This window comes from Cydia pomonella, chromosome 5 (assembly GCF_033807575.1).
Source record: "Cydia pomonella isolate Wapato2018A chromosome 5, ilCydPomo1, whole genome shotgun sequence".
NCBI lineage: Eukaryota > Metazoa > Arthropoda > Insecta > Lepidoptera > Tortricidae > Cydia > Cydia pomonella.
In genome coordinates, this window is record NC_084707.1 from 18,382,385 (window position 1) to 18,399,182 (window position 16,798).

Genomic DNA, 16,798 nt, shown 5'->3' on the forward strand with positions numbered 1-16,798 from the left:
ACTCTGTGGTTTACGAAAGGTGCTAGTGCTGCACTCTGGCGGCAGAAAATGGCAATAATACTCGAATCCCCATTAGGTCCGGAAATGCTATATACGTATCCGGTGCGATGAGTGAAGATATGTAAAGGAATTCCATTTATTTTATTTATTATTTTATTTTATTTTCCGTAATTTGTTGTGTTGTGTAAACCAACGACTAAAACAAATTGATAACATTTTTTTTAATTGCAAGCATGAGAAAAGCACTATACCTACAAATCTCGGCGAGAAACGGGGTTGCCGGCCGCGTATCCCTATCCGTATATATTTACTTGCCCTGCAAGTAATATATAGACGGCACTGCCCTCTATAGTAATATACTATTACATTACTTTATTACAGTAGTCCGAATTAGTTGACCGTGTTATCGTGCGAGAACTCGCATGCGACACGGTCGGCCATGGAGTCGAAGAAGCACCAGGGCGCGTCGAGCGCCTGCCCCGCCTTAACGAAGGCCACGTAGTGACTGGTCTCGATGCACAGGACTGCAAACACCTCCATGTATACTCCTGGCCCTTGCGGTCGGCCATGGAGTCGAAGAAGTACCAGAGCGCGTCGAGCGCCTGCCCCGCCTTAACGAAGGCCACGTAGTGACTGGTCTTCATGCACAGGACTGCAAACAGCTCCATGTACACTCCTTACCCTTGCGGTCGGCCATGGAGTCGAAGAAGCACCAGGGCGCGTCGAGAGCTTGCCCCGCCTTAACGAAGGCCACGTAGTGACTGGTCTCGATGCACAGAACTGCGAACAGCTCCATGTAGACGCGTGGTGCTGGTGCGCCTTCCAGCACGCTCGCCCACTCTTCTGGAACTAGCAGCGGCGTCGCCTAAACATATGCATGTCATCATGTGAATAAATCATTCATTCATTCATGTAGGTATATACCTATAGACGTGAACGCTACAGAAACTTTCCTAACAGTTGGAATATTTCATAAAATTTCACAAGAAATCAAACCAATTGTGAAATTTCGTTCCCCATTACAAATTTTTAGAGGTTTCCGAATACTTTCCAAAAAAAAAAAAAATAACCCACAATTTTAAAATTAACAGATATTATACATGTAACATACTTTTGTAATTTGTTGTCCTAAAGAGGATACCACTCAGCATGTGTCAGAGCACATAGTGCAACGACGCTAATTTTCAGTGGACCCTTAAACTTAAAACCTAAACCTTAAATTAAGAAATAAAAATACGTTACAACGTAAGAATACCTAATAAAAAACACTGGGGAGCAGGTAGTTTAAAAAATAATAGCCAGCAAAAAACGAAATTTGAATTATTAAAATGAATGATGAATGTGAACAAGAGATGAATGAGGAATTTAATTATGCAACATAAACTTTAAACCATAGTAGACACAGGCGACAAGGAGTGAACTTTGATGTGTTAGAAGATGAAGTTTGCGCCCGTTTTAATTTTTTTTTTGTTTTTTTTTTTTTTTAATTTATTTAGGAAACAAACAGTCACATATTAATATATATAAGCTTAAATGATAACAAACAGACCTTTAGTTCCATTGAAAATAAAAGTATACAAGTAAAAGTATAAGTAAGTAGTTTTAATGCCCGCCTCACCTTGTGGTGCGGGCGCGCCGCGTGCGCGAGCCGCAGGCAGGCGGCGCACAGCGCGCCCGCCTCCAGCGAGCCGCCGCGCGCGCACGCGCTGCACTCCCAGCGCGCCAGCCCGCCGCACACGGTCAGAGTGCCGCTAGTACCTACACACGCACCTTGTGGTGCGGGCGCGCCGCGTGCGCGAGCCGCAGGCAGGCGGCGCACAGCGCGCCCGCCTCCAGCGAGCCGCCGCGCGCGCACGCGCTGCACTCCCAGCGCGCCAGCCCGCCGCACACGGTCAGAGTGCCGCTAGTACCTACACACGCACCTTGTGGTGCGGGCGCGCCGCGTGCGCGAGCCGCAGGCAGGCGGCGCACAGCGCGCCCGCCTCCAGCGAGCCGCCGCGCGCGCACGCGCTGCACTCCCAGCGCGCCAGCCCGCCGCACACCGTGCACTGCCGGGGCACTGCGGGATAATCAATATAATCATCACTGAGCCTTGAGAGAAAATAAACCTTAAAAAATGTACCATGGTACTGATATTGAATTTAATAGATAATAGTTATTTATAACTTTTTGAAAGTTAAATTACAGGTAATAAACAAATAACAAGATCTCATAGGTATATGTAAAATTACTATATTTATGTTTAGATTAAGAATAGGGGCGGCCTTTGGGGGTGGCGAACGGGGCCTCGCGCTTGCGGGGGCCTTAGCCATTGGTTTTTGTCTGTAACTCGGGCTTTGGCCACGCATAAATGCGCTGCAGGAAAGTTATTAGGTCTTTCTGAAACACTTTGCTTTCAGTTTCGCTTACTCTTGGCCACTGGTTCAATTCAAAGTTATGCTCTTATGCATCTCGGCTTCAGACTCGCAGGAAACTCTACACATGCGGGACTGCCGGCCCTATCTTTGCGGAGCTTAGCCGTCGGCCGCGCTCACTCTGCGAGTTCGATTCCAAGCTCTGCTTTCCGCGAGCTCGGTCTCCGGCTTCGCACGGGCAGCCATCGAGATTGGATGCTTCAAATCTTGAGCTCGGCTTTCTGCCTCGCTTCTCGCTTTATAACACATAGGTTTGGGCATTCGTTCATAATCAAGCTCCATTCTTTTGAAGCTCGGCCTTTGGACTGTCTACAAGACATTTCCCTGATACAGCCTACCAATTGAGGCAAAACAGGGGCCTCGCAAAGATTTTTCGCCCGGAGCCTCGCAGAGGCTAAGGCCGCCCCTGAATATATGTTAAGTATTATTATTATTTATTTATTTATTGTTCGGAGAACCAACAGCTTTAAATTGTACAATAGTTATATATATAGATAACAAAGAGCCAATTATAGGTCCCCACCAGTAGCAACAGGTTAACAGATAATTGGTGGTTAGCACTAGATTTTTTTTTTTAGAACGTGTTACCACTAATATTTTTAAATATTAATACTTATTATATTATATACTGAACAAAGAAACCAAAACTTATTAGTAATCTTAATACGTTAATCGATACAATAATATGCCAACACATACGACTCGCTCACTCAAGTAATTTGTCTGTTAGAATCCGTCTTATAGTTGTGATGTTGCTATTAAAAACGTCTATATCCCGCTCTTTCGTTAGTTCATTTAGACTTTTACCAGCTCGTAGTAGAAAGCTATTCTTTCTGTAATTACGCGACGAAAAAGGAATTGAGAGGGGAGGGAAGTATCTTTTAGACCTAGATGGAGTATTGAAGGAGAGCTTAGCGAGCAATTCAGGACAATCAATGTTACCATTTAAAATATTAAGTATATAAGTAATATCTGCATTCTGTCGACGTTTATGTAGTGGGATAAGGTGATGGTTTTTACAAATATTGTCATAATTGGATGAATTATAAGGAGTTTTCATTTTAAAGCAGAGGTATTTTACAAACTTTTTTCTGTATACGTTCTATTCTATTAATATAAATATTATAACTGGGGTTCCAAATTTGAGACGCATATTCAAGTTTACTTCTGACATATGTACAATAAAGAACTTTTATAGTTTTAATTTGGGTAAAATGTAAAGAACTACGCATTATGAATCCCAATGTCTTGGTAGCACTAGTTACTATATTATCTATATGAGTATCAAATAAAAGCTTTGAATCATGAGTGACTCCCAGGTCCTTCATACATGACACAGATTTAAGCACATGATCATTTAGCTTGTACGAAGTTGGAATTGAACTTTGTTGTCTAGTGAAGGTTAAAGTAAAGCATTTAGATACATTTAGATCTAATTTATTGGTCTGGCAATATGCAATAAGACGTGTAAGGTCATCTTGTAAAAGAGCAGAGTCATCCAATGAATTAATTTTGGTAAAAATTTTCATGTCGTCAGCGAAACATAGCAATTTGGAAGTGTGGAAACAATCACTGATGTCATTGACAAAGATATTGAAAAGCAAAGGCCCCAGCAACGATCCTTGAGGAAAGCCACTGGGAACAGTTACCCAGCCAGACACATAGTTGTTAATGACAACAGCTTGCGACCTATTGTCAATATAAGATGTGAACCAGCGCAACAGATCACCGTGAATACCCATATTACTTAACTTAAGGATTAGCAATGTATGGTCAATTCTATCAAACGAAAAATTCTATTAGTTAGTTTATTCATTTATTTAAGCCATTTAATTCCTTGATACATTCCATACTTAAATTAATAAATAACACATTAACAAAATCAATGAAATTAAATATTATCTAACTAATTTACATTACCAACATTATTTTGTGTAAATTGTTTGAAATATAACAATGTTGTCGGAAAAAATCACTCTGGCTAGGAGCTTTAATCGAAAACGCTGTCTAATCCGTTTGAGCTATAACAACACAATGTATAATAATAATAATAAAGCCATTTATTCCATATTTCGCATATATACATCTAAATTTTGTTAGTTGGTTGTAGTAGAAAGAAAAAAATAATGTACATAAATTAATTTGTTAGTCTTAATGCTAATGAAATATGGACCCCTCCTGGGTAAAGGCCTCCTACATCCTCTTCCATGCCTCCCTGTCCTTGCCCAGCTTAATCCAGTCGGCTCCTGTCACTTGTGTGATATCATCAGCCCACCGCCTTATTGGTCGGCCAACATTTCTTTTTCCCGTTGGTCCCTTCCAACGCGTGGTTTCTATGGTCCATCTTCTGTCCTTGAATCGTGAGATATGTCCAGCCCATCTCCACTTAAGTGAGAGTGCGTGCCTGAGAGCATCGGTGATTTTTGTTTTTTGTCTAATGCTTTTGCTCCTTACTTTTTGAATTCTTCTAATTTTTAATATACTTCTTTCCATTGCTGTTTGGCTACATTTGATTTTCTGTTTTATTTCGTCTGTAAATGTCCAAGTTTGGCAGGCATACAATAGGCAAGGTAGTAGACATGTGTCAAATACAGTCTTTTTTAGGTGCAAACTGTAGTTTCCTTTTAGGATTTCTTTAAATGTCCAAAATTTCCTCCAAGTTGCGTTTATTCTTCTTGTTATTTCCTCTTCATTGCTAGACTTTTTAAATGACAGCTGTTTTCCCAAATATATGTAGTCATTGACATATTCTATGTTGTTTCCCTTTATCACAATGTGTCTTTTGCAATGGTTGGTCATAATCTTAGTTTTATTCATGTTCATTTCTAAACCAATTTTTGAGCTTTCGTAGTCGAGTGAGCTCATCATTTCCTCAAGGTCTTTACCAGTTTCAGCAATTATAACTATGTCGTCAGCGAACCTGAGATGGTTCAGAAACCGTCCATTTATCCGCACTCCCTTATTTTTCCATTCTAATTTCTGAAAGATATTTTCGAGTACTGCGATAAAAAGCTTCGGAGATAGAGGGTCCCCCTGTCTGACTCCTCGTTCTATATTTATTTCATCTCCTAGTGTTTCCAGTCTAACTCTACTTTTACTGTGCGTGTAAATATATTTCAAAATGTTGATATATTTTTGGTTAATATTTGAATGTTGTAGTGCGTTCCATATTGAGCTGTGACTAATGCTATCAAAGGCTTTGCTGTAGTCTATAAAGGCCAGAGACAGGGGTGTATTAAACTCTCGGTGTTTTTCAATAATTTGATCTAATGTTTGTATGTGGTCTATTGTGCTATAGCCTGATCTAAAACCCGCTTGTTCTTTTGGTTGCAGGTTATCAATGTTGTGGGATATTCTATTTAAAAGTATGGATGAGAAAAGTTTGTATATATTTGCTAAAAGGCTTATAGGTCTATAGTTCCCTATATCTAGAGGGTTTCCTATTTTGAAAAGCAAGATTATATCCGATGTACACCATTGTTTTGGTACGGTTTCTGTATCCAATACCATATTGAAAAGTTGGCACAACTTGTGAACTAAAATAGGTGCTCCCATTTTTAGGACTTCGTTACACAATCTATCTGGTCCGGGGCTCTTATCAGCTTTTAGCCTTCTTATATGTTTATAAACTTGGGAGTCTTCAATTGGTTTGATGCAGTTAGTATTACTTATGTGAGATGTTTGTACCACTGTTTCAGTGTCAGTTTGGCTCTTGTATAATTCCTTATAAAAGTTAGTTGCGAGTTGCGTGGTTGATTATATCTTCCCTTGACTTTGATTCCTTCGAATTTTGTTCCAATTTTTGTATCCATGTTCTCTGTGTTTTTAATTCTTTGTCTGCTTTTTTGGTACTTCTGAAGTTCTTGATATTTCTTGATATGATTTCGTATCTGTGGTTACTATAGTCCTTTCTGATTGATTTATTGGTTTCTTTATATAGTCTACTAAGTTCCTCTTTCATGTCTTTAGTTTTATTTTTTGTTTGGATTAGTTCAGTTCGCCTTTTTATTAGTTGAGTTGTGCCATTGCTGAAAATTTTATGTTGACCCGGTTGAGTACAGGTTTTGGGGGGCAAGCTCTCTGTTATGCCTCTTTCCAAGATGTTGTAATAGGTTTGGATATCCATGCAGTCTGGTTCTGTTTCCAATACATGCTTGTAGATTTTTGGTGAAATTTTCGATTTCTTCTTCTGTTTTTGGGATATTAGATGGTGTTGTAAAGTTTTTTCTACTCTTTTTAGGGTGACATAGAACTAGAGTAGCTCTCACTAGTCTGTGATCAGATGGGAATTTTATATTACTTAGAATTTCAATGTTAGTTATTAGTTTATGGTTGTTTATCATTATAAAATCAATTTCGTTTTTGACATTTTGGTTGGGAGATATCCAAGTCCATCTACGGCTCTCTTTCTTCCTGAAAAATGAGTTCATTATTGACAGCCTATATTGAAAAGCATAGCTTACAAGACGTTCACCTCTTTCATTGCGCACTCCATAGCCATGTTTGCCCATGACTGGGTAATGATCCGATTTGGGGCAGCCAATTTTGGCATTGAAGTCCCCCATCACTATAACATTCTCATCAGACATAGTATGAGCAGATTCAAGGTCCTTATAGAATTTATCAATTTCATCCTCTGTTGAGTTTTCTGTTGGTGCATATGCTTGAATAATTGATAAGGGAAAGCTTTCAAATTTTAGTAAAGTTGTAGAAGTGCTACTCTTTCTGAGATTCCTATAAAATTTCTTATTTTGTTTTTATATTGTTTCATGATTAGAAACCCCACTCCGTGTAGTCCTTTAGTTTCACCTATATAGCAAAAAATAAAGTCTTCATGCTCTTCAATACTACAGCCCATTCTGCGGACCTCTGAGAGGCCTAAAATGTCGCAATTGATGTTTTTTTAGAGCGTAAGTTAGTTCAAGGTATTTTTCTGTTGATGCTAGCGATCTTACATTATAAGTACACACTTTGAGGGTTGTTTTTTCATTGTCTATTTTGATTTTTGGTGGAGGGTTGCAGTCTAATTCCCCACGATGACCAGTCGGGTTGGGGAATGTTTTGTTTGTAATGTTTAGTTCTTGCTTGCTTAGTGAACAAACACAATGTATGGTGGGGTTATTTCTCATTCATAGGTCTACAAAAAAGTCCGCGATGTGAAATGTCTATCTTTTAAGGATAACTTACTATATCCATTCTTAACTTCTAGAAAAAGATCACGTAATATGTGGCATTTGCAAAGCTATTTACATGGATACATTATTAACAATTATCAAAATAAATACGTTAGTTATATTAAGCATTTCATACAGCTTACAATGGTCCCTTACACCATACAATTTAAATGAATATTTCAGGAGTAATCGTAAATCAAAGTTTCATTTCGAGCCATATACGCACACCTTATGCGCTGGGATCGCTTTACTTACCCCCACCACGCACTTCGCACGGTCCCAATATGCATTATATATCCATGTTTGGCTTGCGTAAGAAAGACAAGGTAGGAGCCGTGAGTCCAAAATTTTCTTTTTAGGGTTACGTAGCCAATGGCAAAAAACGGAACCCTTATGGATTCGACATGTCTGTCTGTCTGTCTGTCCGTCCGTATGTCACAGCCACTTTTTTCCGAAACTATAAGAACTATACTGTTGAAACTTGGTAAGTAGATGTATTATGTGAACCGCATTAAGATTTTTCACACAAACAGAAAAAAAACAAAAAATTTTGGGGGTTCCCCATACTTAGAACTGTAACTCAATTTTTTTTACATCAAACCCTATGGATAGGTCTTCAAAAATGATATGTGACATTATCTATGAAAAGGGACCTTATTGTCGGTGGCGCTTACGCCATTTCAACGATGCTCCCATATTATAAACAACGCCGAGCTACGCAGTGCAGCGTAAGCGCCATCGACAATAAGGTCCCTTTTCATAGATAATGTCACATATTGAGGTTTGAGTAGTTTTTTTAATACATCATAAATGGTACGGAACCCTTCATGGGCGAGTCCAACTCGCTCTTGGCCGCTTTTGTTTAGTCTTAACTTAGGTTAGATTTTAGTACTTCCTTGTGGCTCCAGAATGTATTCCACGTCATGTATTCGTCAGTTAGTTAAATGAATAATTATTGTAGTTTGCAGTGCCCTTAAAGGGTTCATAGCTGTCCGATATCCAAATGTAACACCTAATGTACTTACCTATGAAAGCAATAAATGATCACTGACTACTGACTGGACTGAACTGGGATGCAGTTTCTCTGTTATGAATTATGAACTAGCCCTAAATTACTGATTTTGATTGATAATCAATTTTAATATCTACCGACGTATCAAAAACTTATATTCTGATAAATAGTATAAACTTACAGCCTTCAATGAGATCGGTTACGTCAAGCAGTGGTGAAGGCAGCACTCGTTGGTATAATTTGTATTGCTTGCCAAAGCGCGGCATTTGAATTATAAACGCAGCTGGTACCTGGAACAATCTCATAATTACGAAATTAAATAACGTAACGTTCAACTGTATTGAACTTTAAATTCTAACCCCCTTATTCATAAACGTGTACTAAAGTTACAACGCCGCTGATCATCGTTTGTCCCTTTCCATCATACCAATACGTCGGAAAGGGACAAAGGGTTACGGTTTAAGGTCAATGGGTGAAGAGCGTCTACAAGCTCTTTCGTTACTTCTAACTCTTGTGTTTATACACGCAGGTTGTGTGTTGTTCTGTTGATCGTTCCGGCTGATTTCGACCATGGCGACCACTTCGACTCCTAGTTAGCTTGGCGCTCATGCGCCCGAAGATGGCTGACGTAGCCGATCTTCGAGGTGAACCCCCGTGCTCGCAGGTACTCCACTTACAGATAGTCTGTAGAGCAGAACGAGTGAAACTCCTCCTTTCTGACTGTCTGAGTAACGTGCCTATACAAATACGAGATTTCTTGCCCTTGCCCAACCAAATATTTCATATGCCGATTTCTTCACATTGGCCTTAGGTTTATATTAACTAATTGAAGACTTTATGCTCTACAATATTAAGTCCACATTGCATTACCTACTCGCCTCAATAAACTTCACACGGGAGGTAGCAAATAACTGTTACAAATATTTCGTCCTTTCTATGAAAGTGATAGAAAATCGCTTCCTGTCCCGTGGATTATTTCAGGAATGGTTTCGCTCGCAGGCACAGCAGCTAAGCGTCACCGTTTTGATTTCATGCTCTAAAATATTAAGTTCAAATTGGGTTACATCTCACCTCACTAAGCTTCACACCGGAGGTAGCGAATGACTGCTCTAACAACTGTTGAACGGTGGGCAACGTTATCTGCTCGTCTTTTTCCACGAACAGCTGATAGCAAAAAGCCTCCTGTCCAGAGGATAGCTTTAGGAATGGTTCCGCTCTCAGTAACTGAGCGACAAGGCCGTTTAGGAACTCTTCTGGGTCCTGAAATACAAAAAGCAAGCAAACATTGATGTTAAGTCAAGGAAGAGTATACATTTAATATCTCGTAATTTACTTATAGATAGAAGCGGATTAATGAAAAATGAACATATACATAATGTATTGTTGTGTGCCTGGCACTTCCTATATCCTAACAGTCACTTACAAATACTTATCCCATCAAAAACATTTTCATGTAAAATGTTGCCAAGACGAAACCAAGTTTGTGAAGTTAGAGCTTAGCTCTACAAGAGATCTGATAACTTTTTGACAGTGCGAGCCTTATGGTTTCGTCTTGGCAACATTTTTTCCACCCCTTTAGTTTTCAAGTTTTTTTGTTTGTGTACCTACTAATACTATCCTACATACCAAATTTCAGCTTCCTAAGACTTCAGGAAGTACCCTAAGGGTTTGGATGATCATCAGTGAGTGAGCGAGTCAGTGACAAAATTGGGGTTTTTTTAATATGAATAAAATCTAAATTATAAGAGCTATTAATTGATTTTTTTTATGCACAATAAATCCACTATTACTACATTATATACCGAGAATTTTGTTTATCTGGTATAATCCAAACCCAAGTTATGAGGGTACAAAAAAACGACGAAGCGCTTCGAGAAAAGGTAGGTAGTGCCCTTGCGCTTCGCTTACGTTCTCGTCTTGGTGGGGGCACTACCATGCCCCCAGATTTACTTAGTAGTAGTAGATTTAGTTAACTTAGTTAAACTATCTAGCAAAAACAAACGCTCTGAGCGCATCATAGAAGTAAGGCCTCTAAGTAAAAGTAGCAGTTACTACGATTAATTCACAGATAGATTTGAATAAACTCCATTACCTAAAGGTTGTCTGGAAGAGATCGCTCCGTAGCGATAAGGCCGCCTGTTGTTTACCTCTATCTTCATGTATTATATGTGTTTCCATGTACATTTGTTCTAAGGTTGTGCAATAAAGAGGATATGTATTGTAAACTATTCAAGATGCTTCATAATACCGTATGTACCGTGTACATAATTTGAGACTTGCAGTAAGAAGCAAATTAAAGTCACTAGTAAACTTTCATTTCATGAGTCGGCAACTACTGACATCCGGAAAAATAGAGACCATTTATACCAACTTTGATATCTTGAGGTCTTTTAATCTAATTAAGATAAAGAAGACGCAGGACTTATGGGGCGTATCAGTCAAGGTACTGGAAACTATTCTGGATGTCGTGGCACCCACTCTAGCTTGTATTTTTAATAGTTGTATAGACAATGGCGTTTTTCCCAACTTGCTGCAGTTTAGTAAAGTAGTTCCCATTTTTAAATCAGGCCATAGAGATAATCCTTCTGATTATCGTCCTGTTTCTGTGCTACCGGCGTTTTGCAAAATATTCGAAAAAATAATGCTAACGCAGTTGATTTCTCACTTTAATTTGAACAAAATTTTGCACGCACAGCAGTTTGGCTTCACGAAAAGCAGGTCCACTTCTGATGCTGGTACCAGTTTAATTAAAGTCATTTTGCAGGCTGGCAGGAGTCACATTCGCAATTGGCGTATATTGCGACCTCTCTAAAGCTTTTGATTGTGTAGACCACGGTACTCTAATAAGTAAACTTGATTGTTATGGTATGAAAGGAGTTGCATTCAATCTTATTAGATCATATCTGGCACAAAGAAATCAAAAGGTAACAATTAATGGAGTAATTTCTTCCGAAATAGCAGTGGAGATGGGAGCGTACCCCAAGGATCTATTTTAGGCCCATTTTTATTCCTTGTGTATGTCATTGCCCTGCCATATATGGTAAGCCGAAGATTAGGCATTGGTATGTTTGCTGATGATACTTTTTTATTGTTGAAAGTTAATAGGAATAATACTGAACTTGTTGAACCAAACAATACCTTATCCATGATATCAGACTGGTTTGCTGCCAATAATCTAGTATTGAATCCGAGTAAAATGAAATGTGTACGGTTATAAGTCTTAGCCATACAACCAACCACAATGACGGATTGTCAACGTCACTCGGCAGACAACTAGGAAATTTCCAAGTGTAAAAATTGTTCTAAAACGTATTTACGGATAATATACCTGTAACTTTCACTTTATGTTAAGTAAGAAATTGTTTTTCTTTTGCATGCTGTGTTTACCTATAATTAGTTATGCATCACTGAATGTTTCTTTTTTTTGAGTTATGTAAACGTATTGGATGTAATAACTGTTGGTAGACCTTAATAAATAAAATAAAATATAATTTTTAAATTCCTGTTGTGATAAGAAATATGTCCTTGCCTTTAGGCGCTCGCAAATTTTTGGGTTGTTGTAGTTAATTATCACGCAACGAGGTATTTTTTAAGTTTTCGCGGACGTCCGGCTGCAACAAAGGTCGCGCGTGCACTGTCAGTAGCGACGGCCAACCTCGACGCTTGGTCGGGGTTCGGACACGCGAAGTAGATGCATTTGCGTCATCTAGCGTATCTATTATATCTGTGGACGTGTCGCAGCGGGTTCAGCGCGTTCTACTGGTTTCACCGACCTTCTCCTCGGAGGTGAGGCCGGGCACGTCGGAGAGGCGCTCGAGCAGCGTGCGCAGGCGCATGACGCGGTCGGCGCGCACGTAGCCGTGCCGTCGCAGCGGGTTCACAACTTCCTCGCGTAGGACGCGCTGAACCTCCAGGTAGTGCGGCGAGTCCTGCACAAACGGATGATTGGTTAAATAAAAAGGGTCAGAAAAAATTAATGAAAAAACATAAATAGCTCTTAGATACCTAAATTTAAACATATGTCTAATAATATTGCAATTAAATCACGTCACAAACTAACCTGGTGTTTTTGTTGAATATCAAGGGAGATTGAGACTTAAACCCTGTCTATTAATAACAATATCCATTGAACATTAATTGAATTACCTCCGGCTCCGGCGGACGGTACAGCAGCGCATCGAAGACACTCGTGAACGTGAACATTGCGAAGAGTGTGGCGTCCAAGTAGCAGGAGTTGTGGTGGCCCTGGATGCCACGGTTCTTGCCCGCCAGCTCGCCCAGCGAGCTCAGCGGCGGCACCACGCCCGTCACCAGCGGGCACTCCGGCTGCAAACGGTATATACGTGAACATGCTGGGAACAGTGTTTAGGTACGACGAGTTATAGTGGCCTTAAATGCCGCGGTTCTTAGCCTAGCGAGCTTAGCGGCGGCGCCACGCCCGTCACCAGCGGGCAGCAGGGACGACGTCGATCACCAGATGCGGCTGGAAGCAACCTCACAAACTAGTTCCATTCCATCAACAACTTCTTCAAGTGCAACTTCGGCGCCGCCGCTCGACTTGCGGTGACATCGATGCAGCAGGACGAACACCGCGTACCCTAAACTGCATGAGCACAGTCTGTTTATAGTAAACTTTATACCTGGTCGAGGTGCGGATCCGGGTCAGAGCGCGCTGTGTCAGGCGGCGGCGTATCACGGAAGCGCGCATCGCGGCGACAGAGTGGCAGCGGCACGAACAGCGCTCGCCCTGGAGCGCACGAGAACAGCCGCGCTGAACCGCGCGTGCCGTCGCCTAGGCCGCACACACTTTGCTCTAACTCCACGCCTGCTGTCGCCGTGTCTACATAAGGATATTTAAGGAATCATTGTTTAAGTTTAAAAACCAGACCAGAGGCTGCGAATGGAAAGTCCCAAGACATAAATTTGCCAAAAAATATTTTGAGTGACACACCTTCTGGCTAATCGAGCGTTTCCTTCTCGAGATAACTTGTTCAGTGTTGACTCTGAATAATGGTAATCAATTTAATTTTTCTGTTTCGACTTGCTTAAACAGGACTCATAAAGTTCGTTAACACAAAAAACTACAAACGGATAACTTTTCCGCAGGATTGGTGTAAGTTTTGCAGTTGTTTTGTTTGCTAAAAAATAAAGCGCTGCTTTCATTAATGCTTACCATCAATAATCCCGATCCACCTGACCACTCCATAATACTGCTGATCCACATCTGTAGCAACCTCCACCAAAGACCCCACGCCTATCTCTTCCTGTAGGTGTAGGGGTGAAGGTCTCTGTGCAGGAACTGCCCTCGGGGACCCGGGTACTGGCGAATCATACAACTCTTCGGGTCCATCTCCGCTGCACACATCTGCACACAAATAAGTTATTACAATGCCTCATACCTATACGTTGTTGCGAACAAATAGAGCTATTCCAGATTCCTATTGCTTGTTATTAGAAAACCAATTTATTTCCTTATCACACTGTAATTTTTTTAGTTTAATCTAAAAAAAAAAACTGGTGATATCCTTTCGAGCTTATTTGCTGCAATGTGTTTGGATAAATACAATAAGCGCGACCCTTTACACACACAAGGAAGTAAAAGACAGGACACAAGACACACGCGCGAAATATGTGAGTTTTCAGTAAAAGGTAAATAACAAATGCAACACAATTGTTTAAACAAACTGTTTAACAGTAAACACACCTTCAATACCCTCGTCATATGCTAACACGCACAAAGGTATTTCATCATACGAGAGCTCCTGTAAATACGGATACGACATCGTCGGCACTGCGCGCCGGCCGGCCGCGCTTCGCGCACTACAATGTTTATAATTAGAAACTAGGAAAGCTAAAATTGGAGTAACTTTGCGATCAGTGTTGTAGAGGAGTCGTTATGGACTAGTTTTATAAGGTGTTCGTTGAATTTGTTTATTTCAAGTGTCAGTGGGGACAATAGAACATTATTTATTTTATTCGGTATATAAAATGGTATGTAATAATTGATATATGTTAAATTACTTATAAGTAAATAGATCTTGTATATAAATAAACACATAAGGAAGGTGAACAACAGAGCAATGTCATGTGAATGTCTAATAAATTTAATTAGATGCAAATTATTCTGATAAACTTTATTACTTATAGAATTATTAGATCTACAAACTAGATAATTTTTGAGAGTTACAATAAAGGCATAGTTTTATTGTTTTCTCACCAACAAGAATTCCAGTTTCAATTTTTTTGGGCTCATGCACCATTTTGCTTTTTGGCCGTTCCTCGGAACTTGTAGATGCAATACTTGCAGTTGTGGGTTTAATTCTTCTCTTTTCTGGAGCCAGGTGATTAATGATATTTACAGACTTCACTCGTTCATGTGGGGATGAATGCTGCATAGTGCGTCTGCTAGGCACTGACCCATACTCAGGGTGCTCAGGGGGCTGAGGTGCAGGGGGCCAACTACCCCCAATTAAGTCATACAAATCCACCTAAAAGTTAAATAGTGATTGCACTTAAATAACACTATGATTGAAATATAGAACACTTAAAAGCCAGACATTTAGTGCACCATGAGAAAAAAATGTGCACCAAGATAATGTATCCAATGTATATGTTAGTAATAAATTAAAAAGTTTGTTGTATGTGAAATTAATATAGATTCATAAATTTTGTAGATCTACCACTTAACTCAGATGGTTTGTGAAAAGTTAGTATTATGTAGTAGGGTTGGCTACAGTACATTAATTTGGTACACATCGGGAAGAAGTTGATAACTCGAGATATAAAATTGAAGAAATTTGAACTTAAAACAAAATTATATAAGGTTCTAATTTATTCAATTTTATCTCACATGTTACCAACTTCAACATTCATAACAAGGTCAGTATTAAAAAAAACTTGAGACCCATAATTATCTGGAACTGGTGACTTTGCAAAATACTGGTAGACTAGTAGAGTAGATAAAAATTATAGCCCACACAGTCCCAAACTATGCTACCTTCCACAAGAAAACCAACATAAAGCTACCATATGAACCATCTCAGTGAAGCAATTGACAGTTGTAAGAAAACAATGGTTAGTTATTATTGTTTTTAGGTTTTTATAACAGTATGTTTCAGTCAGGGACTGAAAAACCGCAAAAGACCGGTAACCTAAAATAAAGGTATCAATTGAATAGGTATCCAAAGCTAAGGGTACCCGAATAAAATCGCAAAAGACCGATACCTAAGATAAGGGTATCAATTGAATAGGTATCCAAAGCTAACGGTACCCGAATAAAATCGCACAAGACGGATACCTAAACTAAGGGTATCAATTGAAAAGCTATACAACTGTAACGGTACCCGAATAAAATCGCAAACGACCGATACCTACACAAAGGGTATCAATTGAATAGGTATCCAAAGCTAACGGTACCCGAATAAAATCGCACAAGACCGATACCTAAACTAAGGGTATCAATTGAAAAGGTATACAACTGTAACGGTACCCGAATAAATAAAATGTAATAGGTACATTTTTCAAACGGTACCGCTACAGTTGAAAGGGTACCGTACGGTACCGTTTCAACTAGACTTCTACTTTGGAATCCAAGATGGCGGCTGTGCACTCGTCATAAAAGTCGTCATGGATATCGTTTTGTAAGTTTTAGGGAGTGCAGATTTCGAAAATGATGACCATTATGGAATCCAAGATGGCGGCCGTGCACTCTGTCATAAAAGTCGTCATGGATATCGTTTTATAGGTTTTAGGGAGTGCAGATTTCGAAAATGATGACCATTTTGGAATCCAAGATGGCGGCCGTGCACTCTGTCATAAAAGTCGTCATGGATATCGTTTTATAGGTTTTAGGGAGTGCAGATTTCGAAAATGATGACCATTTAGGAATCCAAGATGGCGGCCGTGCATTCTGTCATAAAAGTCGTCATGGATATCGTTTTATAGGTTTTAGGGAGTGCAGATTTCGAAAATGATGACCATTTTGGAATCCAAGATGGCGGCCGTGCACTCTGTCATAAAAGTCGTCATGGATATCATTTTATAGGTTTTAGGGAGTGCAGATTTCGAAAATGATGACCATTTTGGAATCCAAGATGGCGGCCGTGCACTCTGTCATAAAAGTCGTCATGGATATCGTTTTATAGGTTTTAGGGAGTGCAGATTTCGAAAATGATGACCATTTTGGAATCCAAGATGGC

At 39.8% G+C, this 16,798-nt stretch overlaps 2 protein-coding genes across 3 annotated transcripts in view; one reads left to right on the plus strand and one right to left on the minus strand.

The window, feature by feature from the left end:
* LOC133517958 (ubiquitin carboxyl-terminal hydrolase CYLD) overlaps positions 1-16,798 on the minus strand; it is a 33,939-nt gene that overhangs the window by 3,453 nt on the left and 13,688 nt on the right. The window contains exons 3-11 of the mRNA XM_061851453.1: positions 14,818-15,088; positions 13,774-13,965; positions 13,241-13,440; positions 12,747-12,926; positions 12,374-12,529; positions 9,672-9,860; positions 8,782-8,890; positions 1,923-2,059; positions 682-865 (exon numbers count right to left, since the gene is read on the minus strand). Of these exons, the coding sequence (XP_061707437.1) occupies positions 682-865; positions 1,923-2,059; positions 8,782-8,890; positions 9,672-9,860; positions 12,374-12,529; positions 12,747-12,926; positions 13,241-13,440; positions 13,774-13,965; positions 14,818-15,088 (1,618 nt within the window). The remainder of the gene's footprint in view (positions 1-681; positions 866-1,922; positions 2,060-8,781; positions 8,891-9,671; positions 9,861-12,373; positions 12,530-12,746; positions 12,927-13,240; positions 13,441-13,773; positions 13,966-14,817; positions 15,089-16,798) is intronic.
* Positions 14,433-16,798, plus strand: part of LOC133517955 (probable phosphorylase b kinase regulatory subunit beta) — a 55,284-nt gene continuing 52,918 nt past the window's right edge. For both annotated transcript variants that reach the window (XM_061851450.1, XM_061851447.1), the window contains exon 1: positions 14,433-14,591. In XM_061851450.1, the coding sequence (XP_061707434.1) occupies positions 14,589-14,591 (3 nt within the window). In that variant the 5' untranslated portion in view covers positions 14,433-14,588. The remainder of the gene's footprint in view (positions 14,592-16,798) is intronic.